Here is a 24,636-nt window from a genome sequence, read left to right as displayed (position 1 = left end):
GCTTCAAGTGGTCAGTTGACCCTTTTGCAACCCACCTTTGTAAGTAACCATTTTCATACTTTTTATTTCCATTATTTATGACATACTATGCTATTGGGCTCCCATTGTCTCTGAGCTTTCTTTTCGAGGTGTCAAGGCACCCAACTATATTTATGATGATGAAAAATGGTTTCAGCCCTCTATCTACTCCATCTACTCTAGTGCATCTTCCGAAGTCTAGAACACGCCCGTTTTGGACTCTCTGCCGGTAAATGACACATGTGTCACTGTCCCGCCTTTTGGGAGTCAACAGGAAGAGAACAGTTTAGTTCTTATTGATACATCCATCAGATGTGGGCAGGGATTGGGGGCTTTAAGCAAGTACCTTTGTCACTATGCGCGGAGCCCTCCTCCTAAGCTGTGTATCAACAGAATTTATTGTGCTTCTTTGTAAATATGGCTCTGGCTTTGGCTCCCCAGCTTAATTTTTCTTTACCAATTAAAAAAGTTGGCACGCGCGCCGGAAAGAAGCACATTCTAAAATCCACAGTTGCATTGCCAAATTCAAGGAAGATTGTTCAAGTCCTGGATGTGCAACAATTAAAGACATTTCAAAGTTGCTTCTTCAAAGGGGGTTTGTGCCAAGTTGTACTTGTGCAGCAAATTATGTCATTTACAAACTTTATTCATTCAATTACAACTTCACAAGGGGCAGTGCCTGAGCCACTCTCTGTCCAGGAAGGACGGCTTGCAGTTTTTGATGATTCTGGATGCATTTCTGGATCAAGCCCGATAACTAAAAGCAGGCCAGAAAAATACGAGATTACTGTTGCCTGCCTGTTACAATCCTCCGTGAGGACAGGGGAAGAGCTGTAGAGCTCCCTGTCAGTACTGGCTGCTGGCACACCACAGGTCCACACTGTGCTGGACTGGTAACAAGTATGGTCACAGCACATCCAAAGCATGATACAGAAAGACACATGATAATGCAATAACATCCAAAGAGGTACAGTGCGGAACAGTACAGAGATACAGTACAGAACCGGTCAGTCAGAGGAGTTGATTTCCAAAGGTTTCACCTTAAACCAAGTACCAGTTTAAGCACCCAGAGCATCTCAATAGCACATTTAATATGCATGTCAAAAATATGGCTAATTAAAGGGACCCTAAACAGTACCTAAAATAAAAAATGTCACTTACCTGGGGCTTCCTCCAGCCCACTGTAGCCCGCGAGGTCCCCTGACGTCCTCCTGGCCCCTCTCCGTGTCCCATTGGTGGATCAGTTACCGGCGACACTTGGGCCGGGTGTCGGCTGACTCTTCCTGGATCTGGATGCTCTGCGTCATGCCAGCCGCTAACCCTAAACCGCGCATGCGCAGGACTGTCATGCCGGCCGGCGTGATGATGCGCAGCGGCCGGCGCGATGAAGCGGTGTGTCCAGATCCAGGAAGAGTCGTCCGGGTGTCGCCGGTAACAGAGCCGCCAGCGGGACACAGAGAAGAGCCAGGAGGACGCCGGGGGACCTCCCGGCCTACGGTGGACTGGAGGAAGCCCCAGGTAAGCGAAATTTTTGATTTTAGGTACTGTTCAGGGTCCCTTTAATAAAAAAGTTCAAATTTTCCCTTTTTTTTACATTTACAAGTTTAGCAGAGGGTCTGTATTAGCCTACTTCCTTCTACTATCTTCACTCCTTCCCCTGGATAAATAATGGGCCGCTAGAAGGAGAGGGGAGAACATGGCAGCTCCTATAGCTATTAGAAACCAGGAAGCAAAAGTGGTGCTTGGTTCCCTTTAAAGGGCAACTGAAGTGAGAAAAATGCGGAGGCTGCCATATTTCTCTCCTTTTAAGCAATATCAGTTGCCTGGCAGCCGTGCTGACCTGTTTGACTGCAGTAGTGTCTCAATAATACCAGAAACAAGCATGCAGCTAATTTTGTCACATCTGACAATAATGTCAGAAACACCTGATCTGCTGCATGCTTGTTCAGGGTTTATGGCTAAAAGTATTAGAGGCAGAGGATCAGCAGGGCTGCCAGGCAACTGGTATTGCTTATAAGGAAATAAACATGGCAGCCTCCATATCACTCTCGCTTCAGTTGTCCTTTAAGGCCCCTTTTACACTTGAGGCCTGCATTGCCCTGTGTTAGGGTTAACCTCCGCAAGGACAAAAAGTCTGTGGAGACTTGTACATTTAACACGGTGGGACGTGGTTTGCTGGAAGCATCCAAACCGCCCCATTCCCGACGTAAAGTCTGCAGCACATTGCCACATGATCCATGCCTACCACTCAGATTATGCATTAATGCAAGTCAATGGGCGACATAGTAAGTGTAAACATCGGGAGTGCGGTGCGTCCCAGCATGGATGTGCGGGCCGACGGGAATCCCAGTGACGTACTTCCTGCCCAGCAAAGTTTTTCTGGTGGCTCCATCAAAGTTTTGCTGTCAGCCAAGGGCGTAGCAATAGCCATAGCGGCAATAGCAGCTGCTATGGGGCCCAGGAGCAGAGGGGGCTCAGGTGGTACTTGATGTATTCACCAACTTTCTCATGTTCCTCCAACCCATGATTTTATCTAAGTGCCCATGGACTATATGCAGTGTAGATTGCATGAGAATGTAAATTGCCCAATTAACTCATATCCATAGGGTAGGGGCAGGTGGTATTTCTCAAGAATGCCGACATCCTATGGCCCCAACCACTATTTTTGGCTACCTATGCTGGTGGAGGGAACTTTTGGCAACCCATGCTGGGGTCTACCTAAGGGGTTCCTCTGGCTACCCTTACTGAAGGAAGGGCTTCTTAATGCTAGGAGGCCCTCTAGTTACCTAAAATTGGTGTGTGGAGGGAAGGGGCACAAAGGTGCCTTGTTATTTTTGGGAATGGGGCTCCAACAAAAACTTTGCTATGGGGCTCCATAACTTCTAGCTACGTCCCTGCTGGTAGCCTTATGATTTGTAGTTATGCCACTGATTGATACATAACAGTTGTGCAGAAAACCTTGTGAAGGCTAGAGTTGGGCCGAACGGTTCGCCGGCGAACGTGGTTCGTGCGAACTTAGGTGGTTCGCGTGCGGGTGTCGCACGCGAACGTTTTGCGGCAAAAGTTCGCAAAAAATCGGTTCGCCCCATAATGCACCTGAGGGTCAACTTTGACCCTCTACATCACAGTCAGCAGGCCCAGTGTAGCCAATTAGGCTACACTAGCCCCTGGAGCCCCACCCCCCCTTATATAAGGCAGGCAGCGGCGGCCGTTATGGCCACTCGTGTGCCTGCATTAGTGAGAGTAGGGCGAGCTGCTGCAGTCTCTCATAGGGAAAGATTAGTTAGGCTTAACTTCTTCCTGGCTGCATACCTGTTCTGTTCAGTGAGCCCTCAGCCCACTGCATACCTGTACTGTGATCCTGCCACTGCATACCTGTTCAGTGATCCTGCCACTGCATACCTGTTCATTGATCCTGCCACTGCATACCTGTTCAGTGATCCTGCCAGTGCGTACCTGTTCATTGATCCTGCCACTGCATACCTGTTCAGTGATCCTGCCAGTGCATACCTGTTCATTGATCCTGCCACTGCATACCTGTTCAGTGATCCTGCCAGTGCATACCTGTTCAGTGATCCTGCCAGTGCATACCTGTTCATTGATCCTGCCACTGCATACCTGTTCATTGATCCTGCCACTGCATACCTGTTCAGTGATCCTGCCAGTGCATACCTGTTCATTGATCCTGCCACTGCATACCTGTTCATTGATCCTGCCACTGCATACCTGTTCAGTGATCCTGCCAGTGCATACCTGTTCATTGATCCTGCCACTGCATACCTGTTCAGTGATCCTGCCACTGCGTACCTGTTCAGTGATCCTGCCACTGCATACCTGTTCATTGATCCTGCCACTGCATACCTGTTCAGTGATCCTGCCACTGCATACCTGTTCAGTGAACCCGCCACTGCATACCTGTTCTGTTCAGTGAACAGTTTGGTGTGTCAGTGTGAAGCAGTACCTTAATTACACTACCTGATTGATGTATACACATGCAAGATGTTTTAAAGCACTTTAGGCCTGTCATTTAGCATTCAATGTGATTTCTGCCCTTAAAACGCTGCTTTGCGTCAAATCCAGATTTTTCCCGGGGACTTTTGGCATCTATCCCACTCCGCCATGCCCCCCTCCAGGTGTTAGACCCCTTGAAACATCTTTTCCATCACTTTTGTGGCCAGCATAATTTTTTTTTTTTTTCAAAGTTCGCATCCCCATTGAAGTCTATTGCGGTTCGCGAACTTTAATGCGAACCGAACCTTCCGCGAAAGTTCGCGAACCCGGTTCGCGAACCTAAAATCGGAGGTTCGGCCCAACTCTAGTGAAGGCTGCTCTAATTCACAACCTGAGGTACAATTATTACTGGGGAACCTTTACACTTGTCAGGGGAAAAGTTCCCTCAAATTTGGTGGATCCCTGTCCCACTAATCAAGGCTCACTATTAATGGACAATTGATGCTTAGATCTACCACCTCTCCTGGTTAGTCCACAGAATCACTGCTGGAGACACCTGCTACATCGTAACATTGTATATGAAATCCCTGGTTCACGGGGCAGCTCACTTGGAGCACACTAGTAACTAGTTCCAAGGTTAAAAACACAAGCATGCAGCTGTTCATCCGTAGAATACCACAATATAGCTGGAAAACCATAAAAAGCTAGGACGAGCTCCTTGTGTTTAAAAATACAAACTAGACCCACACTTGTAGAGTGGCTCACCTTATCGGATGGCTGAAAATGCCAATAGTGACAGTTCTCTATATAGTAAATGGAGGCGCCAAAAGAATAAAATAGACCAAAATAGTTAAAATTTGCTTGGAAGGAAGTGGTGGACTTACCTCCTAAAAGCGGACACAAAAACTAGCAAATTCAAAAGACGTACATTGATTGATATACTCCACAAGGTGTTGCAACGCATTTCACAGGTATAATCCTGCTTCCTCAGGCAATAAAAAGGAGCATATAACAGTGTATGGTCAGGGATTGCACCAGGCGCCTCTGACAGTGCGCTGTTTTTTCCTGCCGCCGGTCTAATCTCCTCACCTGCATGTTCAGTTAGTGAGTATCTTTTTCGTACTCTTTAAGAATCATTAACTACCACTACATACTACACTATATTGGGCTCTCGGTGTCCCTCTTATTGTAATATTAATAGTTCAGCATATTAGCGTAAAAAACACTGTTAACCTAGCCTCAATCTTGATCGTTCATTTGGTGTGTGCAAACACTGTCCAAGGATCCAATATGGAAACCATTAACCTCCCTGGCGTTTTGATTATGCTCAGCCGCACGGCTGCGCATGGTTTTTTAAACCTATTTTTTTTTAATCATGTAGCTAGCCTAGCGCTAGCTACATGATACCCCCCTCCCTTGCGATTCCCACCCACCCTTCTGATCGCCGCCGGTGCCTATGCCTGTCAGGAAATCCCGTTCTGAACGGGATTTCCTTCAGGGCTTTCCCCGTCGCCATGACGATGAACGGAATGACGTCATTGACGTCATAGGGAGTCCCGATCCACCCCTCAGCGCTGCCTGGCACTGATTGGCCAGGCTGCGCATGGGGTCTCGGGGGGGGGGGGGTGCCCTATTACGCGTCGGGTAGCGGTGGATCGGCGGCGATCGGAGAAACACGTAGCTAGCAAAGTGCTAGCTGCGTGTTTAAAAAAAAAAAATTCAAATCGGCCCACCAGGGCCTGAGCGATGCCCTCCGGCGTGACTGGACGAGCTGAGCTCGTCCAGAACGCTAGGGAGGTTAAAGCTCTTCAGATGAGTCCTCAGCCAGATCAGGATATTAGTAAATCACTGGCTATTTGTGCCAATAAGTAAGCTATAAACACTTCTTGGACAAGAATAAAAATGCGTACAGTGGCCTGATGTGTTTCACAGGGATCACCCTCACTTCATCAGAGGCAGTTGGGCAATGATTGCTAGACTGCCTCTGATGAAGCGAGGGTGATCCCTGTGAGATGCATCAGACCACTGCATGCATTGTCCTTTTTGTATAATAAATATTTGTAACTTAACTAATGGTCCAAATAACCAGTGGTTTACTAATATCCTGATCCGGAACTCCGTAATTTTTCACGTAATTTTCATGTAATGTCACAAAATTTTGTGCCGACTTTAGCGGTTAATAGCACCCCATACATGCTATTGCTACCAAAATTGCTACAGATGTTAAAGAGAAGAGTGGGTACAAGTCAAAAACAGATTTTTTCAAAAAAGACATTATAGTTTTTGAGAAAATCGATTTTAAATACGCAAAGAAAAATGTTTTAATAACTGTCATTTTTTTAGTTTGAAAACCATTTTTTTTTTGCATTTTTAAAATCGATTTTCTCAAAAACTACAAGGTCTTTTTGGAAAATACTTTTTTGCCTTGTACCCAATATTTTTCCTTAACATATGTAGCAATTTTTGTGTCACTATCATGTATGGGGGCTTTGCTATTTACTGCCAAAGTCGGCACGAAATTACACGAAAATTACGCAAAATTTTAGGTGAAATTACGAATCATTATACGAAATCAATTGCATTTACAAATCGTAATTATGTATGGGTGTAAATGTGAAAATTTACGCAAAGTTTTGCATAATCGTAATTAGCTGATTACGATTATCACTGCAGTGGAATGCAGAGAGCCGAGTGAGTAACCTCTCATTTACAGTCGGCTCAGGACTCTGCATGGAGGGAGGGAGGCACTAGAGGAGAGGAGTGAGCCGCCTTTCTATCATCAGGCGCCTGTAGGCACGAGCCTACAGTGCCTTATGGTAAATTGGGCCCTGCCTGTAAGAATCAGAAGCTAAATTATATCTACTTATAAATGATTTTGCTCTATGAATTTTCATAATCTGAGTCCAGTATGCAAATGTGTCCTAGAGAGACAACAGAGCCGTACCTTGCATGAAGAAGGAGCTGGGGAAGGTGCTGGAGGCTGGTTTTGAGGAGGGGTAACCTGGTGAATCCCTATTGTAGTCGGCAGTGCTGGCTGATGGGGCATAAACCTGTAAAATAGAAGAAAGAAAGAAAGTTCAGCACAAAGTCTACCTAAACATCAATCAACAAAGAGCATTCATGGTAATAACACAAGTCTGATAAATAATAACACTATTCTCTTCTAATCAACACCTTCTCTTTAGTCCTAAATCCCCAGAAGAACTCTGTTGTCTCACCATTAGAGGCAGTGGTGTTCTTTCTCTGAGAATGCAGCTTAATAAAAGGATCCATTCAACTGAGTGAGATTTCCTTTATGGTTGGCATCCCGTAGGCCGAGATGCCTCAGGTTTTTTATGTCCCCTCAAGGGAAGCGTCAAGAGAAGTAATGGGGGGTCGGGGTGGGGTTAGGGAGAGCACGCCGAAGATAATAGTGCTAGGGGAGTTCCAGGCCCCTAGATAATCCCCCCATACACTTTCCTGATTTGTTTCAATTTACAACTTTTAAAAAATACCAGTGTTCTCCCCAGAATTTTTTTTCAGCCAGGTTGCATGAAATAGTATTAGGGTGGCATGAAATAGTAGCAGGGTGGAATAAAAAAGTAGACGGGTGTGGTGAATGCAGGTCGGTGCTTCTGAGAGCAACTCTGCTTACAGCTTAGGAGGAGGTGAGCCGATGACAGCCGGGCGCTCACCAAAACTAGCCGGGTGGAGGACCTGGCTAAAAGAGCCTGGGGAGAACACTGAATACTTTTTTTGATAGTCCGCAATTGTTTTAATAACCTTGTGACACCGATATTGTATTTCCACTGCACTAAACTAGCAGAAGAGCTTCTGTAGTGGTTTGATGCTGCCTCCTGCACCAACTGCCTGTTGGTCCCCAGACTACACTTTTTTAAAGAGAACCCGAGGCAGAATATTGAAAACTTAATAGGACCCAGAGGTATGTCATGTGCACAATGACATGCCTCGTTCTTTCGCCGCTGCCAGTCTCCCCTGCGCTCTGCTGTCCCCACTGAAAATATTGCCAGGCTAGAAACAATCGGCTTGTCGCTAGCCTGCTTTGTTTACCTGAGGCTTGTCAATCAGCCTCCTCCGCATTGCCGCCTCCTCCCCCCGCCCTTGCTGGCTTCCTCCAATCGGAAGCCAAGCCGTGACCCAGGAAGTACTCCTTACACTATTAGCCTCTGTCAAAAATCAAGCATGTGTATTGTGGCCCCCGATGCATCTGCGAGAGGACGATATGGATTTTTTTTCCTCCTTATCCCTCCTGCGCTGCAGAGTGCTGCTCTGTCACCCCCACTGTCTTCCACAGCACCAAAACATGTTGCTAGATGGTAGGTATTGTGAGGCTCTCTGTACAGCTCTCACCCCTAAACTGTTGCCTGAGAGGTCAAGTCCCAATTCTTGTGGATGACAGTCCTTATATGTGTGTACAAGACTTAAAAGGCACCCAAGGTGAAAATAAACTAATGAAATAAACAATTGTATCCTTCTCCTAATAATGACTTTTTAAGATATTCCACAGTTTTATTTTATATTGAAATCTACTTTTTAAGTTTTTGCTGTTTTATTGTTTTTGCTCAATGGCCCACTCACTGAAGTATGCCAGAGCTCAAATCTATGAACTATTGATCCTTTTTATCTCCTTCCTGCTCTCAGAAGCCATTTTCTGCTAGGAAAGTGTTTTATAGTTGTAATTTCTTACCAGTGAGGGTCACACTGTAGTCTGACCCAGTCCTGACTCAGACAGGAACTGCCACTTACACTGGCTGATTTCAGCCATCCATCGAATTGATCGATCAGAAATAGATGCTATTAATTCTATCAATCAATTTTAAGCCAATTTTAATCGATTTGATCTATCTGACAGGATGAAAAATCTAGGTCGATCTACTGCTGGCAGCAGATGATAGTCCATAGATAGAGTTATATTGGATCTAATGGTGCAATAATGCATTTAGATTTATTTCCAATAGATTTCCAATAGATTTTATTCTGAAATCTATTGGAAATCTGTTCCTAGTGTGTGGCACACATCAGATAGATCCCTGTTAGATTCGACTTGACAGGCATCTAACAGAAATCTATCTGATGGTCGAATCTGCTGCAAATCTATAAGTGTATGGCCACCTTAACTCTTTCAGGCAGAGAGAGAAGAAAAGGAACACAGCATAGTTATTTGTGTGCTAGGCACTGTACATACACGTCTATCTCATCATGTCACATGTCACCTCGGGTATCCTTTAAGGTTAGCCATTATCATATGCAACTTGATCCCTTAGATTGAATCACCTGTGGATCTATAGCCCCTAGCATGCCTGACTGATAGCTTCAACTGATTTTTGACAGTTTATCATTTGAGAGGCCAATTAGGTTTGCAGGTAGGTGGGGAGGAGCCTTATTGCATCGAACACTACATTACAAGTTTGATCGATTCTTGAATAGATTTCTGCTGAGATCTAATCGAAATTGAGTGGACAAGCTATTAGCATTAATCACTTCAACCTGATCTATTTTCGACTGATGAGTGATCGATTACTTGCCTTCCTGGACTATTATAGACCCATGCATGGCCAGCATAATTTCAGTGGACTTTTAATAAACGTTGTTTACTTAGTTACCCTAATTTTTCCAATTCTAAAACCACAACACGTAAGGGTCAACTCACTTAATACACTAGTCATAGTTATCCCTTGATGCTGCTTTCAGGATAACTGTGAGTCTCAGAAACTGATAACACATCTGATAGCATGATAAGACGTACACAGCAAAAACGTAGGTATACTCATTCCGATGAAACTTCTGCATCGGAAATCTGAAGACAGATTTCTAAGGACATACTGCATTACCGCAACTTTGTAATTTTAGCCCAATCACAGATGTCAGAGGCATTGGACCAATCAGAGAACGCAGAGTCAACTCGGAAGTATTTGACCATCAGATAATGCAAAAAATTACCCCCCCAAAAAAAAGACTCCTCGAAAATCAGAAAATGGAAATCAGCAGGATTGGTAATCGCCATTTGCCGGAACTCAGAATTCCCGTGGAATTGGAAATTGGCATTTCTGACCATCCCTAAAAAAAAAGTAGCCTACATTTGGTGGAATTCTTAAAGGGACTCCGAGCACCTCTGATGAGCATGCTTTTAAGACTCCGAGCAGTACTGCAAAGTACGTAAAGATGCATACCTTCCTGTAGCTTGTGCTCTCCTCTTTCATTTGATGCCTGAATCGTTCTACACCAAATAGTTTTAGTTTGATTTCAATCGTGGCTGCCATCTTGGCTATGTTATGACTTCCGGGTCACCCCTGTCTTCTCTGTTAGAGAAGTGCATCACTAAATGAAGCAGGAAGAGGAAGTGACACACATGGCCATTGCAAGAGGCTCCTCCAGAGGGGTCATAGCACGACTTTGTTGGAAGTCGTCTGGTTTAAAGTCATGACCATGAGAGGTGCTCGGAGTCCCTTTAAACCAAAACATACCAATGTGTACAGGCTGCGTAGCCAACAAAATGGCCGCCCATGCAGTGTGTACCACATGACTGTTTATAAACACACGCTTCCCTCTGTGCCGCTGTCCAGCCAATTGGCACAGGAACAGCTGTAAGACGCGATCCATGCTTTCCATTTTATATTTTCCCAGGCTACTCCCTCGTAACCTCGTCGAACACGTCTTTTATTGTGACTTCGTATTTAATATATAATTCCCGGAACGTGGGTATCAATGGAACCTGTAATAGTAACATATTAAGCCCCACATAATTCCACCAGAGTTCTCCTTCTTCAAAGGCACATAAAAAAGGCGGCGTTAAAACCTGGATCAGTCTTAGACCACCAACACGCCCTGCCTGTATCAGGGGAAAAATACATCCCTCCTTTATTTTTTTCCCTTTTCTGAAGTCTTCTTACATGCATGTCATAAACTTAAAAGCCTGCCAAGGACGCACATTTTCTTTTTAGTTTAGCCGAACACAAAGAGTTCCTCAGCAGCTTCTAAACAGAAATAGAACATTTATTTTTTGTTTATTCCGTACGTAAACACGGCGCAGTACAACAAAGGGTCGGCGTTCGCAAGAGCCGAGTTTAAGAGTTTGTTCATCTGTTTAGGAAAAAAAAAATACACAAAAACACACACTTTTTTTTTTTAAACCCCCCCAACCCCCACCGATTCTCTTTCTCTCTTTAAAACGCTCCTTTCCAGATGGCCAGAAAGACTGAGGCGCTGTCATCTTAGTGATGAAAATGGATACCCTCCTGCCTCCATTTTGGAGCAGGCAGCAGATCACAGAATTGGCAGGCTGCCTGCACTGACATTCGCTTGTCACAGCAAAATGAAGGGGAAAATTCCACCAATAAAAAGACATCTGCAATGTTAACCAGTTCAGCGCCTCGAGGTTAGGCACTTGGCAGCCAACTGCGGGAGCCGGGCCGACGATGCCAGGAATGGGTTAAAAAAAAAGGACGAATAAAAAATTTACAGAGGAGGAGAGAGAGGAAAAAAAAAAAAGCATAAATACATAAAAAATGTCACCACTGCATACAATTAATACGTAACAGGAAAGTGAAAATGCAGCAGGATATATGGATGCGGGTTGTATGGTTTCCATTGTGCGCAGCCAAGTGTCTCCTGATTGGGAATTAAACTGGAATATATCTTATCTCAAAAAAATCAGCAGCATAAAAATAGCCGTACGAGAGCCAAGTTTTTTTTAATTTATTTATCAGATTTACTTTTCAATTTAGAAAAAGGACAGATTGGTTAAATTATGATTTTAGTTTAATTTATCGTTTAGATCAATTTTCAGTTTTCCAGAATGGACTTAAAGGGAACCTGAACAGAGTAAAATTATTTAAAATAAAGACAGGATGTACTTGCAAATGAATATTATATACTTACCTTGGGGACAGGTCCTCTCAGAAGCTCACCATTTTCTTCTTACAACCATTCCTCCAGGTTCTGACAAGATTTTGTCAGAACGGAAATATATCAGTTGCTGTCTGTTATAGCTGAAAGGACAACTGATGTACAAGGTAATGCCCATGTTTCTCTATGGCTCAAGTGGGCGATATTATAGCTGTTATGGGGTATAAGCCATTTTTTAAAATAGACAAAGGAGAATTTCATCAATCACAGTGGACAAACAGGACGCAAGAGAGGAGAAAGTGATTGATGAATAGACTACACGGGAGGTAAGTATGAGGTGTGTATGTTTATTTTGACTTTTAATTTTCAGTTCAGGTTTTCTTTAAGGAAAATCAAGGTCAATTTGGCTGAAATATTCCAGTTGTACTTTTGGTGAAAAGTTGGTGGTGGTTGTTTTTTTTTTTTTTTTTTTTTTTTTTTTTTTTGAGGAGCATTCGTTTTGTAAGTGAACACTAAAGATTTAAAAAAAATAGATATTGATTGGTAAATTCCTCTGATCTCTGATTTGTCATTTTATATAATTCTGGCCCAGTGCACACCAAAAACCTCTAGCACCTAGGTTCTCAACGTGTGGTACGCGTACCCCAAGGGGTACTTCTGATGGTTCCAGGGGGTACTTAGGCTTGATATACTTAACCAAGAATAACAAATTTGGAGTATTCTAAAATTATAAATCTTATTTAAACAACACAAATTTAGTGTTTTAGCTAATTAAAAGCAATAGTAAATGCTTGGGAATTGTTTAAAACCAATTATCATGTACTAGGATTAAATATATATTTGTCAAGGGGTACTTGTGATAATGTTTGCTATGCTAGGGGGTACTTGGTGAGTACAGGGCTTTAAAAGGGGTACATACCAATAAAATGTTGAGAAACACTGCTCTAGCAGATCTGCAAACCACTAGAGGTTTTTGAAGCAGACTTCAGAGCCATTCTAGGCGTGTTTAGAGATGTTTTATAAACATACCTAGCGTTTTTTGGAGCGTTTTTGTGTAGCAGATTACAAATATTGTTACAGTAAAAGCTGTTACTGAACATCTACTGTAACAAAAAGGCCTGGAAAACCGCTCTGAAGTAGCGTTTTTCAGAGCGGTTTGCATTTTTCCTATACTTTACATTGAGGCAGAAACGCTTCTGCAAACCGCAAAAGTGCTGCAGGACCCACGTTTGCGATTTGCTAAAAACCTCAAACCGCTGGTGTGCACCATCCCATTGAAATACTGTACATTAGGCAAGCGTTTTCACTGGTGGAAGCGGTTTGCGGAACGCTTCAAAAACCGCTTGGTGTGCACCAGGCCTTACTTTTTCTTTACCCCTGGTTCTAATGACTTATTGCAAAATCGAACATTAGAATGTTGACATCACAAATGTCTCATTGAAGAAATATTTGTCGGCTTTAAGACATTTGATCACCTTATGTTATTGTTTGAATTTGGCTACTGCGAAATTGGCAAAGACCGTAACCTGATTGGTTCCTGGGGGCGACTAAACTCCTGGCAATTTTTCACTGCTCTACACATTCTCATAAAAGGAGTAGGACTATTATTTGAATCTGGCAATTGATATGAGGAAAGCCATTTAAAAGAAATGTACTGTCATTTGCATTTTTGAGGGGTATTTAGACCACATTAACCATCCCCCCAGTAGCCAGATTGCAAATTGTCATCCCTTGAAACATCCCTATTTTATAGGACAACAAATCCAATTTTAGCCATTTTATATGCAAATATTGCCCTATATTACAACTTTGTTTTCCTCCTTTTTTAAGCTAGATTTTTACTGAACAGCTGTATTTAAATTGTAATTGTAAGATTATTTTTAATTAGCTGCTAAGCCAGTGGTTCATAGCTTATAGCTCATAATATTGTCCGGAATGGGCAAGACAAGCAAAATTTAAAAAAACGATAAGAAACGAGTGAATTCTGGGTAAACTGAGGCTAAGGAAGAGCAGTTATCCATGATAGCCAATCAGAAAATGTGTTCCGTTCACAGTTGGAATGTGATTGGTTGGTCCGGGGAACTACACAGCCTTTGCTGCAGCTCAGTGTGCACCTGTGTTTCTAAATCAGCCAGAACTGAGTGTTGTAAGATCAAGGTTTATTGTGAATAGGTAAGACAGAGCAAGTATTTGGAAGGGGTAAATCTACTGATATCAACATCCACTGTAAGGTCCCATTCACAATGGAATCGCAAGCGATCACTAATGCTTTTTAAAGCGCTGGCGCAATATTAAATATATGGTAGTGATCTCACTGCCGCAATCGCCGGCAGTTCGTGCAAATCGCTAAACGTCCTACATGCAGCATTTTCTCATGCTTCTTGGAGCGATCATGTTTACAATGCTAAAAAAGCGCTAATCGCAATTGCTCAAAAATCGCGAGAGTGTACAGTGATTTTACCACGTTAATCATGGTAAAATCACGACCGCAAAATGCAACAGCTAATCACTAGCGTTTTGCGTTTACAAGTGAGAACAAACCTTAAAGGTGTCCACACATTATTCGATTTTCATGTACAATTTTTATCTGATCGGGGCAGTCCATTATGTTCCATTCTGCTCGATCAATGGAAATTAGCCGATATCTAGTCGAATCGACAAATTTAATTGATCGTGTAGGATGGAAAATATCGGTCAAGCATAAAGGAATCAACTACTGTTCACATGTTTTCGATTGACACAGATTTTTGGGGGGGTTCAGAGAATGGAGGCACAACATCGTTCAGATTGATTAGTGATGAAGACTCACATAGGCTCTCGATTGCAGTGTCTGGGCCGCTAGCTGATCGAATTTGAAACAACCATACTGTAGTCAAGTCAATCGCTGGATGGAAAAATGAGTAATGTTTGGGTACCTTAAATCAAACTGGTGATAAGCCTTCATACTACGCAGCATTACCATTGTTATCAACGAGACGCAGACACAGACTATTTATATCACACTTTTCTCCTGGAAGACTCAAAGCGCCAGAGCAGCAGTCACAAGGGTGTGCTCAGTAGGCAGTAGCAGTGTCTTGCCCAAGGTCTCCTTATTGAATAGGTGCTGCCTTGCTCAACAGGAAGAGCCGAGATTGAAACCCTGGTTGCCTGTGTCAGAGGCGGAGTCGTTAACCAGTACACCATCCAACCAACAGGACTATTATCTCTGAGGTCAGATGAAGAGTGCTCAAGGGTGACGGTGCATGCTTGAATCTCCATACCTGGAAGTCCTCCTGATTTCAGGAACCTCGGGTCAGCTATAGTAGTGACAGCAGTTAGCGCTGCTGAGGTGGTGGTGGAGGGTGTTAAGGCTTCAGGATTTCTTTATACAGGGATAGGTGGAGGGGGGGGGGGGGTCTGTACATGAATGAATAGGTTGCTGTAGAATAAGGAATGTCCTGGAAATAATAGGGAGCAGCACATGAAAGAGGGATTCTGCTACACAACGGGGCTGTACCTGGATGGGAGGGGCTTATGTACATGAGAGAATGTGTTGCTTTACATGGAAATAGAAGAGCATATGCTATACTTGGCAGTGAGGATTGCATATGTGTGTGTGTGTGTGGGGGGGGGGGGGGGGGAGGCTTGTAAATCAGTCCTTGGAAAATGCTAAGAGGAGGAAAGTGTTCGGAGTGACCTGAACTGAAACATTTGGGGATATAGCACAAGCATACCTTTCTTACAGATTCTGTGCCACGATGATCCTGAAGGTTTCATACATTATTTAATAGGCAAACATCTGGGCTACTAATTAGGCGCGTAACTTCACTAAGCTTAAAAATGAGAGAGGATATGGCAAGTGCTGGTAAAATTCCCACTCCAGTCTCAGATATTTCCTTTTTCAACGATGTCATTGGATAAAGAAACAAAAGATGGTGGATTTTTACTTAAAGAAAACCAATTCTGGGTGACTAATTGTCTGGACATTATCCTGTTGGCGAGGGATGAAGACAGAGTATTACTTCCCGAACATTTGTGAGGTCTCGTGTGGAATTAAGGCCCGGAGAACGAAGGACGAGAAGAAATGAGAGAGGAAAGGACGAGAAGAAAAAAGAGAGGAAAGGATGAGAACAAATGAGAGAGGAAAGGACAAGAAGAAACGAGTGAGGAAAGAAGGAGAAGAGAAGGATGAAAACTAGAGAGGAAAGTACAAGAAGCAACGAGAGAGGAAAGTACGAGAATAAATGAGAGAGGAAAGGACAAGTAGTAACAAGAGAGGAAAGGATGAGAAAAAACGAGAGAGGAAAGAAGGAGAAGAGAAGGATGAGAACAAGAGAGGAAAGGACAAGAAGAAACGAGAGAGGAAAGGACAAAAAGTAACAAGAGAGGAAAGGACTACAAGAAATGAGAGAGGAAAGGATGAGAAGAAACAAGAGAGGAAAGGACGAGAAGAAAAAGTACAAGAAGAAACGAGAGAGGAAAGTATGAGAAGAAACGAGAGAGGAAAGGACGAGAAGAAAAAGGACGAGAAGAAACGAGAGAGGAAAGTATGAGAAGAAACGAGAGAGGAAAGGACGAGAAGAAAAAGGACGGGAAGAAACGAGAGAGGAAAGTACAAGAAGAATTGAAAAAGGAACAGGAAAGGTGTATTCAATGAACGCAGTGATGACAATACACAGAAGGCGTCAGCCCTTCAGAAGCACTACTCATTGTCAGGCTTAATTGAGATCTCTCTCTCTTCCAAATCCGAACGTTTGGTTTTGACATGTTCAACGTAAACCATACAATACATATGACATGTATATAGAATGCATAAACAACACACACATAGCCATCGACTGTGTATCAACCCGTCCAAGAATGGCAGGGCTTTGTTGTGGAGACTGATCTCCAGACAACGTGGTAATAAAAGCAGTGTTGAACTGTGGCCTCCTCTTCACTGTAATGAAGTATGCAGCATCTCACAGGATGTGTTATTCTACTTATCAGTACGCTTTACTGCACAAAATATGCAAAGCACTTCATTTTGGAGCACAACAGTTACCGTCGCACCTCAGCGGAAGGAGGTCATGTAAGATTGTGGCTATGGTGCGTCAAGGTGTTTAGATTTGGTGCAAAGGCAATGACGATGGGCAAGTGGTGGCAAGATGGCAAGAGTGATGATTGGTAAGCGGTACAATAGTAGTGGCAGGAAGGTTAATGTTAGGCTTAGCGGGCTTAGAGGTAGAAGGTGTAGCGGTAGGAAGGTTAGGCTGGGACCACACTTGTCACAATCGTATGTTATTTTCCACATGCAAAATCACATTACAACCGAAAAAACGATGTTAGGTCAATGGGATGGTTCACCATACTTTTTGTAACATACTGTTACGCATCAAGTGCGTTTTCCCATTGCAAAATCAACAGCTACTGTGGAATAATGCACGCATTTAAAATCCCACAAATACACAGAGCATGAGTTTATTGCATGGTGGTCTCAACCTCAGTGTTAAGTGTAGAAGTAATAGGAAGGTTAGTGTTAGGTGAACCGGTAGTAGCAGGGATAGTGTTAGGTGTAGCGGTAGTAGGAGGGTTAGTGTTCGGTGAAATGGTAGTAGCAGGGATAGTGTTAGGTGTAGCAGTAGTAGGAGGGATTGCGTTAGGTGAACTGATAATAGGAGGGATAGTGTTAGGTGTAGCGGTAGTAGGAGTGTTAGTGTTAGCTGAACCGGTAGTAGCAGAGATAATGTTAGGTGAAGCAGTAGTAGGAGGGTTAGTGTTAACTGAACTGGTAGTAGCAGGGATAGTGTTAGGTGTAGCAGAGTAGGAGGGATAGTGTTAGGTGAACTGGTAATAGGAGGGTTGGTGTTAGTGTTAGGTGTAGCGGTAGTAGGAGGGTTAGTGTTAGGTGAACTGGTAGTAGCAGGGATAGTGTTAGGTGTAGCGGTAGTAGGAGGGTTAGTGTTAGGTGAACTGGCAGTAGCAGGGATAGTGTTAGATGTAGCGGTAGTAGGAGGGTTAGTGTTAGGTAAACTGGCAGTAGCAGGGATAGTGTTAGGTGTAGCAGTAGAAGGAGGGATAGCGTTAGGTGAACTGGTAATAGGAGGGATAGTGTTAGGTGTAGCGGTAGTAGGAGGGTTAGTGTTGGCTGAACCGGTAGTAGCAGAGATAATGTTAGGTGAAGCAGTGGTAGGAGGGTTAGTTTTTGCTGAACTGGTAGTAGCAGGGATAGTTTTAGGTGTAGCGGAGTAGAAATGATATAGCGTTAGGTGAACTTGTAGTAGGAGGGTTAGTGTTAATGTTAGGTGTAGCGGTAGTAAGAGGGTTAGTGTTAGGTGTAGCTGTGGTAGGAGTGTTAGTGCTATGTGTAGCGGTAGTATGGGGGCTTAATGTTAAGTATATCAGTAGTAGGAAGGTTAATGTAAGGTCATCGTTTATGTTTACATTCTTTAGAATATAAACAGGTCTCAATGTAAAAATACATGACTAAAGTTTCTGTATTCATAGTGTCTTTAGTGCTCCTCTAGAATGATAAGAAAATAACTTACAAAAACAGATGATAACATTTGTAATAAAAATTACAAAATTAAAGGGGACCCGAGGTGAGAAGAATATGGAGGCTGCCAAATGCATTTCCTTTTAAACAATACAATTTGCCTGGCAGTCCTCCTGATCCTATATCTCTAATATTTTTAGCCATAGACCCTGAACAAGCATATGCAGATCAGGTACTCTGACTCAGGTTTTACTGGATTAGCCATATGCTCGTTCCAGGGTTTTGACTCAGACTCTACGTATGCCAGAAGATAAACAGGAGTGCCAGGCAAATTGCATTATTTACAAGGAAACAAATATGGCAGCCTCCATATCTCTCTCATCTCAGGTTCCCTTTAAGATTGTACAGAATTGGCCGTAGTTTTTCAACTCTATAGCTGTAACTGTGAGCATAATATGGGCTAAGATTTCTTTATAGAATTGGTTAGACACGAGCACCACTCGGGGTAACCTGATTTGAGAGTTCACAGAATGTTCAGCCCGATAACAGCTCAGGACAATGTTCTGCTGCCAACTGGAGGCTAAATAAGACAATGCAGGTGATGCCAAGCACTGTCGGACTTTCATTCAAATAATTTAAAGGGAACCTTAATGAGAACCAGAGATGAAGCACCCTCATGTATTTTACCATATATATCAGTGGGAACATTAGAGAAAACACCTACCCTGCTCTCTGTTTCATTCTTCACTGTTCAGTCTGCTTCTTAACAGCCCTGATAAAATCCCCGACTGAGCATTCAGTCTGGCTTTGCTCAGGAATATTTATAGCTCAGTCTGTCTTCTCTCATGTCTTTTCAAGCCCAAGCCTGCCCCCTGCTGGCTCTGCTCAGGAATTTTTATAGCTGATTCATTATAGCAAAGCCAGACTGAATGCTCAGTCGGGGATTTTATCAGGGCTGATAAGAAGCAGGCTGTGCAGTGCAGAATGAAACAGAAAGCAGGTTAGGTGTTTTCTCTAATGTTCCCAGTGATATATATGGGAAAATACATGAGGGTGCTTCGTATCTGGTTCACTTTAAAGAGACCCATACACTGGTTGATTTCAGCCGTCGATCGACCGACTGATTTCGATCAAATCGATCAATTGATTGGAAATCGATTGCCGTTCGATTGACCGGTTGACCGATCAAACGATTTGCGTCTGATTTCGATCTATTTGATCTATCTGACAGGATGGAAAATGACCGATAGAGTTGCATTGGATCTAATTGTCCAATAATGCATTTAGATCGATTTCCAATAGATTTCATTCTGAAATATGTTGGAAATCTGTTCCTAGTGTGTGGCACACATCAGATAGATTCCTGGCAGATTCGACTTGACAGGCATCTGACAGAAATCTATCTGATGGCCGAATCTTCTGCAAATCTATTAGTGTATGGCCACCTTAACTGAGAGGGATATGGATGTTTACTTTTAAACAATACCAGTTGCTTGTCAGTCCTGCTGATCTATTTGCCTGCAACAAGCATGCAGCTAATCCAGTCTGACCTCAGTCAGAGCACCTGATCTGCATGCTTGTTCAGGGGCTGTGACTGTAAGTATTAGAGACACCGGTTTAGCAGGAGAGTCGGGCAACTGGTATTATTTTAAAAGGAAAAATCCATTTCCCTCTCAGTTTAGGTTCCCTTTAATTATACGGAATGGAAGAAACAAAACATTTCTATTGAAAAAAAAAATCTTTTTAAAATTACTCTTTAGGCCTCTGCTGGTGCAAATTATATGATGATGAAACAGAAGCCCAAAGAGAACACGTAGGGCAGAATAAAGAAATCCAACTCTGCAGGAATGATTGAGAAAACAATGAAATCCACTGATCTTTAAAGGCTCATGCACAACTACCAACTATCTTCCAAACTTGTCTGTAGGAAGATAAGTTGGGTGAGTCCACAGCTGACAAACCACCAGGTGACCAACTGATAACAGGTCGTTTGCCAGATCCAACCAGTGGATCAATCAGCTCGACTATCATGCAGGTTGGAATGTGTGCAGTGGCATAGCTAAGGAGCCAATGGGCCCCGGGGCAAGTTTTACATGGGGCCCCCCCAAGCACTCTGTACGTAACAATTGATACGGCGCACCAAAACCTTCCAAGGACAACCACAGTGTCAGAGGTGCAAGAAGAGGATGGGGAACAGCTTGTTACTGATTACTACTAATAAAAGCACCTATAGAAGTGATTATTACCAGCACAGGACCAATAGAGAGGTAATTCTGTGGTTGAGGGTGGGCCCCGATGCGGTCACTACCTCTGCACCCCCTATTGCTACGCCACTGAACGTGTGTACAAGCCTTTTGAACAACTTTATTGTTTTGAATGCGGAAATGTGAAGTTATGTCATTTAGCTTGCACACATTGTATTTGTATTTAAGTGAGTTGGTTGTTTAGTAGGCTAGTGTGTGTGTACGTACTTGTCAGGTAAACAACTTGTTGTGTGGTTGGTCATGTTGTGCGGTTGGTTGTGCATTAAGTTGGACATGTGTATGAGCCTTAAGGTGCCCATTAACAGTACCATTTTTTATCAAACGAGATCTTTCAATGCGATTTTTAGGATTGAATTGCATAGAAAATTTGCCATTTTTGAAGGCAATCGATAGTGAACGATTCTTTGGTCGATTGCTTTATAGGATAAAATCAATCGGAAAGTTGGAAAATATGATCTCATTTAAAGACAGAATCATTCAGTAAATGTGAACATTCGATAATTGCCTTCAGATTACTTATGATCAGTCAAATCGCATTGAAAGGTCGCATTTAGTGAAAAATTGTACCGCTGATGGGCACCTCTAAGAGAACAACTGCAAAAGTCCACAAAACAGTCCAGCGTCCTAGCCACAAGCCTCCACTGGTCAATTTCACTCCTCTCTCCATCCACAACAGTTCCACTGGACTACTGAAACGGTCAGCAACCAACATCAGTGCTCAAATTCTGGACAAACAACATGCTCCTGACACACACACCACAAGCCACGGCCCACCAGACGACATTAGCTATCATTCATAAAGCGTTCCCGCATGCGGAAATGCTTAAAACAGCCGACTTTACCAAGCACTGAGCAAAATGTGTATTCATAAAGGCTGTTTCCGCATGTGAAGCGGACTTTCCCGAGCAGAGCAATAAATTACCGCATTGTGCGGTGAATCTATGCGGAAATGTAACAATATCAATTCATAAAAATTAACGCAAGCAGTATGCGGACGGGGATTCCCACTCCCCTGGATGTAGCGATAAGCATGCGGAGTACATGTAAGTGAATGGGACAGACCTCCCAAGCAGCAGCAGAGAGAACACCGCATGGAGGGACTCGGCCAGCTTCTCCTGTTTCCGCATGCCTACCAACAGCCTAACGCCAGCCTACAGCGGAATATCTCCGCACTCCTATCACAACAGGCAACATTTTTATGAATGACCACCCAGAAGGCTGAAATACCGATAACGGTGTTTACCCGCTCAGATTTACTTTACCGACTGCACTTTTATGAATTATAGCCTTTATGTGAAAAAACACCTTGCAGGTCATTTTCGCTATCACAACCCTTCCTGTTATACCAATAATAGTATTTTAAAACAAAGAAGACAGTAACTTAGAGTAACTCAGAGGATGAACATAAAGTGAAGCACAAAGATTTTTTATTTTTGTTCAGCAGACCCATAAAGTTGGGGAGAAAAGAGGAGCAGAAGCATTTGGTTCCCAAAGAGTGTCTGTTCTTACAAAAGAACATAAGAGGGTGGGACAAGATGCCTACAAGTCACTAGCTACTATTGCATAACTCAGGCCTCACTGATAAACAAGTTCATTGATATACGGTCGTATACTATTGTGCCCGCTTCACCAGTACACATTGTGTCCAGGGCCGGCCCTAGAATTTTTGCTGCCTGAGGCAAATTTTGAAAAAATTATTGCTGCCGCCCCCGCCCATCCCCCCCCCCCCCCCCCGCCGAGCTGGAGGGGTAGCGGGCAGGACGGGGGTATTGGGCCTAGCGGCGGGGAGGGGGGTCGGACCCCCCCTCCCTCGCCTGGGTCCCCCGTCCTCCGCTCCCCTTCAGCCTTAAATAGATCAGAAGCGCTACTCGTAAGAGGCAGTGGGCGGGGAGGACTCACCTCTTCCTCGCTCGATCCAGCGAGCGCTCCACTGACGTCACTTCCTGCAACGCCGTCCACTTACAATACAGTGGGCGGCGTTGCAGGAAGTGACGTCAGTGGAGCGCACGCTGGATCGAGGAAGAGGTGAGTCCTCCCCGCCCACTGCCTCTTACGAGTAGCGCTTCGGCGGGGAGGGTCCGACCCCCCTCCCCGCCGCTAGGCCCAATACCCCCGTCCTGCCCGCTACCCCTCCAGCTCGGCGGCTGGCTCCCCGCACCCACCGACGGGCGGATGCCGCCCCTAGAAATGTGCCGCCTGAGGCAAAAGTTTCACCCCGCCTCATGAGCGGGCCGGCCCTGATTGTGTCGGTTAGGTTTAGGCATCGGTGGGGTTGGTTAGGGTTAGGCATCGACAGGGAAGGCTTGTGTGAGAGTAACGTTAGATTTGACCATTGAAAAATATTCCACAATTATGCAGTGATTCATAGTAGCATATTGGCAATTTACCGATATTCTACTTGCGGCTTTCTTTGGCACCCAAATTCCCATGGCGACCATTATAAATGTACGCAATGCACCTGCCTTTTAAAATAATCATAGATGTATGGATGGGTGCTCAAATCAGCTACAGCCAGATACAAATTTCCAAATGTAACGATATGCTCAGATTGCAGTCATGGCAACAGTACTCTTGTTTGGAGTACAGACAAGCCACAGGTTCCCATCTTGGTAAGTGATTTTCTGTACACAGCAGAAGCGATCCTGATTCCTTTTTAAACCTTCACTAATCCACTGGTTGGCAGAAAAGTTTGGCATGCCTATCCGCTGGATTTGCTGTGCATGCGCAGAAGAGCCGATTGGTGCGACTGAGCCAGATTACTGGGGCTGATTACAGCAGAAAAGAAGCACTCGGGAGGTCGACGAAGGACGCATTAGAGCTCATGGGGCTGGAGGAAGCCCCAGATGAGTATAAAATCTTTTTATGCCACTGTCACAGGTTTACTTTAATGTCCACATTAATGGTACAATTGTTCCTTTAGATTTGATCTTTAGATGTGATTTAAACAATCAAAACTAACCAGAAGGCAATTATCGATTGTTCCTATTAACAGAACAATTTAAGAAGATTTTAGATTCAGATTCAATCTTAAAATCCAACTTTTAGATCAATATTTTCTCCTTTTTTTAATCGACCAAAGAATCGTTTCACATTGATTTGCGCCACACAGGGCAGTTTTCTATACAATTCGATGGTAAAATCGCATCTAAAGATCGAGTCTGAAGAAAAAATTGCACCGTTAGTGGGCACTTTATATAGAGCTGGAATGAAGAAACTATTTTCTCACCATCAGCAGAAAATTGTCTTCACGTTTCTGCAACGTCCTTTCATCTATTTACTGTAAAATATTTGCGCGGCAGAAATAAAAAAAACTAATAACAAACGACTTTCGCTGCTGGCAAGTCGCTCCCCCATCCTCGCCTTTCATGAATTTTGACAACAAGCGTTTTATGATTCTTTTTGATTCTAGTATTCCTAGAAATAGACTTTTACGGCAATACGAACCAATTCCAGATGACAGTAATGCCGTGATATAGGGCCACATAAAATTTAACAAGGGCAAAGGACATTACAGAGAGCAGCGCGATTGAAAGCGCGAGGCCGGGCTTTACTGCGCACGGAGAGGAACTTTAATGCAGAGTCGCAGGGGAGGTTTACAAAGTGATCGCTGTCATACCGGCGTCATAAATCAAACCGTTATGTAAAGTACAGGAAGATCACAGAGAGGTAGATCGTCCTGCGCTGGGGTTGTTGGGTATTATCCGAGATGGGCGGCACGCTCAGCACTAAATCTGATTAATGTGACCACATGCAGCGACTCTTTAGTAAGGGCAGTGTTATGTTATTAGGCTGTCCTGCGGGCAACGGCTTGTATGTCAGGGAAAGTGGCTTCATTTCCCACAAATCAAAGGGCGGCGTTGTTTAAAGAGGTACTGTAGTGAAAAAGAGGGAAAAATAAATCATTGCAAAGTGAGATGTTAAAAAATAGAAGAGAGATCAAGAAATGATTGATATTCGCCATGTCATTTGTTCCTATTGTTTGATCCGCAATCAGCCTGCAAAAGTCATCATCTTTACTACTGGCAGACATGGAAAAAAAAAACACAGCACCAACTCATTATTTATAATCACACCCCCTAACAATGTGATAGGTTAAAAGGATGG

At 43.6% G+C, this 24,636-nt stretch overlaps 1 protein-coding gene across 21 annotated transcripts in view; it reads right to left on the bottom strand.

The window, feature by feature from the left end:
- TCF4 (transcription factor 4) overlaps nt 1-24,636 on the bottom strand; it is a 578,937-nt gene that overhangs the window by 105,102 nt on the left and 449,199 nt on the right. For all 21 annotated transcript variants that reach the window (XM_068251303.1, XM_068251305.1, XM_068251312.1 and 18 more), the window contains one exon: nt 6,914-7,019. In XM_068251303.1, coding sequence (XP_068107404.1) covers nt 6,914-7,019 — 106 coding nt within the window. The remainder of the gene's footprint in view (nt 1-6,913; nt 7,020-24,636) is intronic.

This window comes from Hyperolius riggenbachi, chromosome 1 (genome assembly GCF_040937935.1).
Source record: "Hyperolius riggenbachi isolate aHypRig1 chromosome 1, aHypRig1.pri, whole genome shotgun sequence".
Classification (NCBI taxonomy): Eukaryota; Metazoa; Chordata; class Amphibia; order Anura; family Hyperoliidae; genus Hyperolius; species Hyperolius riggenbachi.
The sequence above is the reverse complement of the archived record's forward strand: the minus strand, read 5'-3'. Positions and strand labels throughout refer to the sequence as shown.